The 9262-nt window shown below is 45.4% G+C and overlaps 1 protein-coding gene across 1 annotated transcript in view; it reads right to left on the minus strand.

Annotated features, from left to right (window-relative positions):
* TRPC5 (transient receptor potential cation channel subfamily C member 5) overlaps nucleotides 1-8349 on the minus strand; it is a 63855-nt gene extending 55506 nt beyond the window's left edge. Inside the window, exon 1 of the mRNA XM_053990190.1 lies at nucleotides 7972-8349. Coding sequence (XP_053846165.1) covers nucleotides 7972-8349 — 378 coding nt within the window. The remainder of the gene's footprint in view (nucleotides 1-7971) is intronic.
* Nucleotides 8350-9262: the final 913 nt, after the last annotated feature.

Below are 9262 nucleotides of genomic sequence, written 5' to 3' on the forward strand. Positions count from 1 at the left end.
TCATCTCCTGCCTGAGGAGCACTTAGAGCACACCAGCCCTCTCTCACTGCCATGAACTAAGCACCAACGATTCTCATGGCCCTGAGCCTCTCAGCAGTTTTCCAGCATCCTCCCAAGGCAATGACAGAGCAAAGACCTTGGATCGCAGTGTTCTCTCGCTGCAGCAATTCAGACAAGAAATATTGCTCCCAGTCAATGCCTCTTTGATATTCCACCAGCACTGCCACCAAAGTGCTGCCCCAACAGGCTGTATTTTGCCATGGGATAGCAAAATACTGCTCATACAGGGATAAACAAGCCATAAATGTGACTTTGCCAGCCCAGCACAGCTCTGTTCAACAGCCAGGTAAGGCTGAGGGACTCCTGCTAAGCTGCCCTGCAGCTCTTCACAGACCTTTATAGATCCCAGAGCTTCGTTTTACAAGAGCCTGTAATTTGTTACATTCACTTTTCCCACAGAGAGAAGCTCCCCTTGGAAAAAAATGTGTTACAACTATTGCACCGGGAAGAGTCTCCCACAAATCTGTATCAGGGAACCTAAACAGCCATGTCCAACTTCTGGGTTTGGGGTTTCAGACAGACCAGAGGCAAGCACGTGTTGGGTGATGTCAGGGGATGCTGTAATGGGGGCTTAGGAGCAAAGGGAGGTGGGTACAGTAGGCACATCCATGGATGCTGGGTAGATAATACGGTTTTTTGAAACTAAACTCCTTAATCATCAGATCTACAGAGAGCCCAGAAGTTCACTTGTGTAGCAGCACAAACAGGATTTTTTTTGCCCTATAATAAATAGTTCATCCACCCAGCTAAATCCTGAGAAGCTATCACACCTGACTGAAAATTCACTGTACAGTGTGCCCAGAGCAGGCAAGTGCTAAGAACACTCCTGCAGGTCAGTAAAGACAATTCTCTGGGAAGCCTCTTGGATAATTCCTGACTTCTCACCTGTCTATATGATCAATTACAAGCATGGCACGTTTGTGCACGCTGTGATGCAGTTCTTGGCTGGTCCCCCAGCAGCATCCTAGGAAATAATAACAGACTTTATTTCGACCCAGGAGAAGGAGCCAGTGCCTTATTGCCACTGTCAGAAATCTGGTATCTGCCACTGCCTTCATCTTGATGCTACTTCCTGAGTCCAGGAGACATTTCACCCTGTTCTTCTTCACCTACATTTAAGATTATCTAGGGACCGAGGCAATGAGGAGGGAGGAAAAAATTTCACAATTAAATGTAATCATTAGCTGAAGTGATCTTTGATTTCTCTGTTGTTTAGTTTAATTAGATGGAATTCATTTCGAAGGCAGCCACCAGTGTCAAAGGCATGTTAACTATAACTGTGAATTATTACTGCATCAATAAAAATAATGAAAAGCTTGGGTGCTAATGGAGCCATTAGGCTTTGAAGCTGCTTCTCTGTTTTCAGACATGATCCTTCTTCCTTATTGTTCCTTTCAAATATTCCCACACTGAGACCTTGTGGCCATATTCTTCTTAACTGGTTCTATTCTTCAGAACCTCCTCTTGCTCAGGAGCATTTCTAACCAGGTTCTGCCTTTCCTTTTCACTTTGGACCCCTCCTATTAACATGGAAATGAGTGGTTTGAGTCACACCCATCAGCCTGTTCCCCTCTGTGTTCAGTGCTCCACAGCCACCATTCAGGACGGCCACAGAATCCCTTGATAGAGATTCCTGCTCCTAAGCCTCTCCTCTTTCCAATTGCTTGCATAATCTAGATTTTATATTGTGAGGTTTTTGAGAACTGAACTGTTTCTTTTGACTTAAAAGGTCCCACCAGTGGTAGCACAGGGCTGGCAATGAACTTGTACAAGCAAGTCTAAAATCAAGGGCTGTCTTGGTGAGGGCTAAACTTTACACTGGTTTCTGCACACAGGACAAAAACCCTGTGTGAGTAGGGAAATTAAGCTAAATCACGTTGTCTCAAGAAAGTTACTAGATTTGGGCAAGAATAAAATGGTTTAATGCAACCTTTATCTTCTGTTTCAAAAAAAGCAGTCTCTATGCTGCTCATCTGTGGGATCTGAACAAAGATTAAGGTGGATTTTCACTCATCAGCTCACCTAAAAGAGGACTTTTGAGGTCAAATTTTAGGTTCACTAACACTATCCAGTGCAGCAATCTTCCACCAATCTGATGATTAGCAACTAAGACTGAAAACTTGCCTTTTATTCTCTATAGTTTCCTCTTCACAACCACACTGTTCCAGAGGCTGCACCTGCAAACTCCTTCTTTTGGAATACATATGGATCACATTGATCAGAAGGCCTTTGGGCCATCAGAACAAACCAAACCGCAGCCATAAACCACAAGATCCTTTTTTCTTTTTATTTTCATTATTGAGGAATTGCATTTGTAGCCCCATCTGTGAACCAGCTTAATTTGGAGCCATCTGCCACGAGAGCAAATTGCTAAGTTTGCCAGATACCAGAGAGATGCTGGTACCCTCCTTATGTAAACAGCTGATGTCAGCTCTGATTGTTGTGAAGAAAACAGCCACCGTGGAGGTGCTTACAGACGTGGAGTAATTCAGATGACTGATTACAGCTCCTTAAAGAAGGAAGGAGGGCTCAGCAGGCAGCACAGACCTGTCTGGTGTGCTGCAAGCACAGCCCTGGCAGGAGGGCAGAGAGGCAGGCGAGGTCTGAGAGCTGTGACGCACCCTCAGGGGGCTGAAGGTCCACGCAACCCACACAAGCAGCTCGAAAAAATAGGCCCCTGAACGCCTCATCTGGAAAATTTGTACTGATTTCAACAGGTTTCCAAGTGTCAGGAAATACAGCTATTACTGGTAAATTGAGGGTGAATCAAATAAGGGGGGAAATGGGAGTTTTCAGACATGAATTTCCTGCTCCTTGCTGGCGAAGGTTAGCTGCAGCCTCCAGCTTGGCTGAAAACATAACCCACTGTATTGATGTTTGTATAGTAAAAAATCACATCTGAGAGCACTTTTAGGAAAAAAAAACCAGCAAAACTCAAAAAGATCAAATAGGCTGAGAGACAGAAGATTTTACAGGGAAGGAGAATTCATTCAACAGGCTTCATATATATGTTCCCTTGCTCATACAGTAGTTCTGAATTAAGAAAAAAAAACCAATAACTTAAAGTTCCCGGTTAATTTCAACCCCACAGGACGCCAGCCAGATCTCTGTTTTTGCTGTGTGCCTTGTTTTGCCACTGCATTTAACGGACCTGTCCCATTCACAGACAACTTTGTATTTTAACATGTCCACCCCCAAAGAGAAAAGCCTGGCCCAAAGTCGACACTGCATCTGCAGGTGCTAATTTTTGCTATTTCAAACCTATCCCTGCTCCTTCTGTTGGGTATTCAGTGGTTTGTTGTCTTATTTAAATAACATGACACTCATCACTCAGGATGGATTGCCATGCCAAGTACAAGTATATTCCTCCTCTGCCACCATGCAGTACAACATCAGCCTCTGGACTGCCCAAAAAATCAAACAATAACTACCAGAGCACCAGATCAGGCTCACTTTTATTTCCTGGAAAATGCATGTTTGCTGACTACAATCCTCTGCAGGTTCCAGGAATATTAGTTTGTTTTGTTGTTCCTCTTAATATTCATGAATAGGTTGCTTGATTTCCAAATGCCTGCCATGAGTTTGGGAAAAAAACAAGCTATGCTATGGTTTAAGTGACCAGCTGTGTGACTGGTCAAAGAGAGCTGTGGTTTATAAAAGGCTTTGAGGAGTAATTGGAGTAAATTATATAACCCTTGGAAATTACAAGTTAACCTGTAAAAAAAATCACAAAATTAGGAAAGATCTTTGGTTCCTGAAGAGGAGGATGGGTCGTTCAAGCCTGGGCTTTACTCTCTGCTGGGAGTGAAACACATCAGAATATCTCTATGCTCTTTCCATGGTTGCACCATGACGACTTTCTCACTGACCCCAAAATCTCCCACAGCCAACCACATCTTTCAAAACAGCTGTAAGTTCATTAGCATTATCCTGCCTGTAACTGGTGAAACCTCCTCCCCAGCTCCACCAGCAGACTCACAGCTCAGTACCCAAAACCATGGCTCTAAGTTCACAGAATTCACAGAATCACCGGGTTGGAAGAGACCTCCAAGATCGAGTCCAACCCAGCCCCAACACCTGAACTGAACCCTGGCACTCAGTGCCACATCCAGGCTTTGTTAAACACACCCAGGGGTGGTGACTCCACCACCTCCCCGGGCAGCCATTCCAGAACTTTCTCACTCTTTCTTTAAAAAACTTTTTCCTAATATCCAATCTGTATTTCTCTTGGTGCAGCTTGAGGCTGTGTCCTCTGGTTCTGTCAGTGCTGCCTGGAGAAGAGCCCAACCCCAGCTGAGCACAGGCACCTTTCAGGAGCTGTGGAGAGTGCTGAGGTCACCCCTGAGCCTCCTTTCCCCCAGGCTGAGCACCCCCAGCTCCCTCAGTGGTTCCTCACAGGGTTTGTGTTCCCAGCTCCTCTCCAGCCTCGTTGCCTCCTCTGGATGCCCTCGAGTGTCTCAACGTCCTTCCCAAGCTGAGGGGCCAGGGCTGGACACAGCACTCGAGCTGTGCCCTCACCAGTGCTGAGCACAGGGCAAGGATGAGCTCCCTGCTCCTGCTGGCCACACCATTCCTTGGTGTCTGGACTGGGCAGCACGGATTTGAGGAGAAATGCTAAGAGCTTAAAATAGCCCACAAACCTCACTTGGAGATAAACCTAAAAAGAAACACATCTACTCGAGCACATCACTGCTAATCTCTGCTGTGCTCTGCAGCATCCTCTGGAGCGAGGTGGCTCTCCAGGCTCCCCATGTAAACAGAGCAATTTGCTCCTCCGCCGAGCCCCGGCTGCGGCGGGTTGTTATAGTTACTGGCTGTGACTTACCCCTGCCATTGTCATGGCATTCGCAGTAAATGGCGCTTAAACAGCAGTCTAGCAAAGGTTTGCAGAATAATGACTCATAAAAATTCACTTAATAACAGGATCCGAGCCTCTGCGCCGCCCAGCCCCTTCATCCATTCCCCCCCCCGGCCCTTACATCATCAACGAGACCCTGATTCTCTTACATAAGGAGCACAGCAAAGGTCACTACGTGTGTTTGAAAGGTTTTTAACTTCTGCTCCCAGAAAAGGTCATCGTACAGGTGGAAAAGCAGAGCTCTTTCCCTCGGGCAGCTCTCAGAGCCGGATCTGGAGCTCTCCTCTTGGAGACTCTGTGGCTGCTGAGTGAACCTGCCTTTGCAGGGCCAGCCTGCGAGAGGCCACGGCTTTCTACCTTGTATTGGGTGTCTCTTTTCCTGACCACATCCAGCCACTGTAACTCCACAAGAGGCTGGAACAAGGCAGCTGTAAGAGCTGCTGTCAGGACTGTGGCACGGTGATAAGGCTGAAGATACACACCCATGAAATGGATTATGCTGAATGATGCTGCTCAGCTGCTTTTGAGATGCAAAGACAACAATTAACCGGGCTGACGTGAACAGACGCAAATAGGAACAGCTCTTCATGCCCAGCAGCCAGAGAGACACACCAGGCTCGGGGAGAGAGGCAAACAACCTGCTCAGAGGCAGGCAGCAGGAAAAGGGAACCAACAGGTTCTCCCAGAGCCCAGGTTCAGGTGAATGAACTTTAAATACCGAGCAATCGGAGGATGCTGCTCCTGCACCTCTGCCCAGAGTGCCGCAGAGACAGCCACCAGGCTGCCACACACGAGCCAAGAAGCTGTCCCCACACAGGCTTGAGCAGGCAAATTGAACTCTCTGTGCATTTAATTAATAGATTATACTAAACCTAATAATATATAAGAAGTGCAGTGATACCATCTTACAAATTTCACAGTCAGACAGAAACCTTCCTATGAGGTGCGATGTTTTTGTTACTACTGGAACAAAAAAGCAGCGTTTCTACATGTTTTAGAACATCTAAGTAGCTGATGAGGACAAAGCTGTGCTAATCTGCTTTATCAGGTGCTTTTTGTGAAAGCAATTAGGTGTGGGGCTCCCAAAGGACCTTCTGAGAAAGGGTCCAGCAAGGACAATTAATGAATGCAGATTGATACTGCTGTGGAATTAGCATCAGGAGCTAGAAACCCCTCCTGTAACAGCTTTGTGATTTGACAAAATAACCAACTTTGGCCCAACTTGTCCTATCACTACACATGAAATAAATGTTCCTCACCATCACTGCATGAACAGTCAGTGAAAGAGCTGAAAGGGAAGTCCAGTCCTGCAGCCCTTTACCAGCAAACACTTCCTGCAGTCTCCAGAAGAACCTGAACCCCAGCCAGGGAAGTTAATCCGAGTCTGTTCATAGAATCTTGCACCAAGCCAATGCTAGTTTAAAATACACTGAGGAAATCTGCTCTTGTAACAAACCTTGTAAATAAAGCTGAAACTGGCACTGCATCTTTTCTCCCCCACACATGCTCTCCTCCAAGTTGTAAACCCTGCAGCAGATACAATTCTAGCTACAGAAGGAGAGCTGGCACAGAGATAATGAAAAATGGAACAGCCTACTATGAAATGGATCACTGAACTGGAGAACTGGAGAGCTGGAGCTGAATTTCAGCTGTAATATACCAACCTCATTTCACGGACCTCTGTCTCTATCCAGTTAAGCCAGCAGGGCTGGGGATTTGAGTGGACACAAGTTTTGCTATTCAAGGGATGTTACAGAAATCCACACGAATCCCATCACTTGCTTTCCATGACATTTCAGGAGAAACTTGTCATTAGCCTGCTATAATCAGTGGCAATTCCTCATGCTGCTGAAAAAAACTTTTCTGTTCTGTTTTCTGTCCTGCTGAGCTTCAGGATGCTTAAATTTCTAGAAGACCAAGGAAAAAAAGGCTCATTCTTAAGAGATGGTCTGTATTTTGCTATTTATATTTTATCAGACTAAAACTCAGTAGTAACAGTTCAATTTTTAGGTCAGATAGAGGAGTTTCGTTATCTCTCCAGTTTTTAAACCATATTAGAATCACATTGCTACAAGTATGCACAATGCTGCCATTCCTAAATAATAAGCTGAGCACTCTTGAATTCTGTCAGAGTTGATCCTGATTGTTTGCTTTGGCTACATAAAATCACAATTGAAAAACTATGTGCTAAGGGGCCTATGCATTGAAAACATTTTCTTCCATGACTGACTGGTATTAATCTTTCACACGCAGAGGGACATATTCCCTTCAAAAGGAGGCTTGATATATAAGGATTATCCAAGTTTAGGATGTTCCTTTCTAAGCAGTGAATACACAAAAATTATCAGTGGTCAGCAATGTACATAAATTATTCTATTATTGGCAGTAGTGCTTACAAATGAAAAGAAGAAAACTAGGAAAAAACCAGTTGGTGACAATAGGTGACACTTGAAGTGACAGGATTCAGACTTGGTTTTTCCACAAGATCCTTACATAACTCAGGGATGGCTTTGCAGCTAAGGATCCTTCTACAAGTCACTGCTGTAAGTTATGTCCTGCCTCAGCATTTCTGCCCTGGAGCTCTCTGGAGAGGGAGACGAAGATGATCTGTCTGCACTACAGCAAAGGACTGAACCCCAGCAGACTGTTTGCTTGCTTGCAGTTGTAAATAAGCTTGTCTGCTTTCAGGGTTTACTTATGAAAAGCAATTCCACTTAATATCAGCACAACAGCGTGGCAATAGTTCATATTTACAGACTGTAATATAATTTCACACAAATTCCTTTAGAAAGTGCTCATCTATAAATCAGCCTATAAATCAGCGTGTCCACAAACACTGTGGGGCTGGAAAGAACACTGAGTGAAAGAGAAAAAACTGAGTGTTTAAGTCAGGCAGGACATGTTTGCTCAGGCTGGAGAATTACCATCCAAACAGGACTGCTCAGGTCTGCTCTGGGCATTTATAGCCATGCACCAACATCAAGGACTTTGAGCAGCAGCACTTTCCTAAGGCAGGGTAACAGCTCAAAACTGAAGGGGAACACTCAACCAACCTGTTTTTCACCACTGGGCTTCCTGTAATTGAGCAGCAGCTCCACAGCTCCCACCACCTCCTTCCGTATGGCGTAGAGCAGAGCATCCCCCACGTAGACGCTGTGGCTCAGCAGCAGCTCCATGATCTCCAGGTTCTCATTCTCTATGGCTATTAGCAGGGCACTGCGACCCAGAGGATCCATACAGTTAATGTTGATGTTGTAGTAGATCTCTGCCTCCTGCAAGGCATGTTTCACGCTGGCATAGTCCCCCTTCTCCACAGCACTGAGGTAGGCCTTCTCTTCCGACGAGAGCTCTGCCTCCGCTCGCACGATCTGGAGTGGGATGCGGTCTCGGTACGGGGAGAAGTTGACCTTTTTGTAGTATAGCTGGGCCATGGTTCATAGTGACCAGGCAACCTGTGAGGGAGGAGAACCACGCATCAGTGACAGCACAGCCCCACAGGGGACAAACTTCCAAAGGGCCATCACGGGAAAAGCTCCCCGTCCCTTTTTAAGATGTTGTATTCTTGACACCCCCTGAGCAACCCCACCTTAAAGGGCTACCTGAACGCACAAAGGTGGCACCACCACTCACAATGACAGAAACTCAGTATAATTTTTCATCTTGTTTAAACACTATGCCATTGATGTCTTTTTTCTGGTCAGAAGCATGATCTTGATGTTTATGGGTAATTATCACATGCAAATAGGTGGATTTCTCATCTTTGCTTTATTTCCCACTCAAAGTTCCTTTTATTTCCTCCTTTTCCACTGCTAAGCCAGATCCTCAGCATCTCTGAACTGTCAGTGATGGGAGCTGCTGATTTACACCCTCCTCTTTACAGTAATAGATTCATTTTGAACATTTTTGCTGTTGCCTTCTCTGCCTCTGTCTCTTAAAACAGTCTTTTATTCTTCCTTAGTGTTTACTCTTCGACTAGGTCACGGTTTTATTTTTAAAGCTTGCATGTTTTTAAACATTTTTTCTCACTCTTCTCATTTATAAATAGGACCTAAAGACAGGCTGGTGTAGAAAGCTCCTACCCTTGCTCTCTAAAGGCAGCGATGTTGTTTTTGTGGTCTAGGAAAACATGAAGTAAATCCTGCCGTGGAAAAAGTGCAGCAAACTGAATGAATTGTTCCTTCCCACACCTCAAAGATCCCAGCAGGTGACTGAAATCACAGGAAACATGGGCTGGGTATTCACAGGTAAGGAAAAAAGGAACCAGGCTTGTCTACCCGTGCTTGGCTTTGACAAATGACACCAGGCCAGCACCAGGGGCCACCAGCAGCTATAACTAATTGGGTG

This window comes from Vidua macroura, chromosome 14 (genome assembly GCF_024509145.1).
Source record: "Vidua macroura isolate BioBank_ID:100142 chromosome 14, ASM2450914v1, whole genome shotgun sequence".
In the NCBI taxonomy this organism is placed as follows: Eukaryota; Metazoa; Chordata; class Aves; order Passeriformes; family Viduidae; genus Vidua; species Vidua macroura.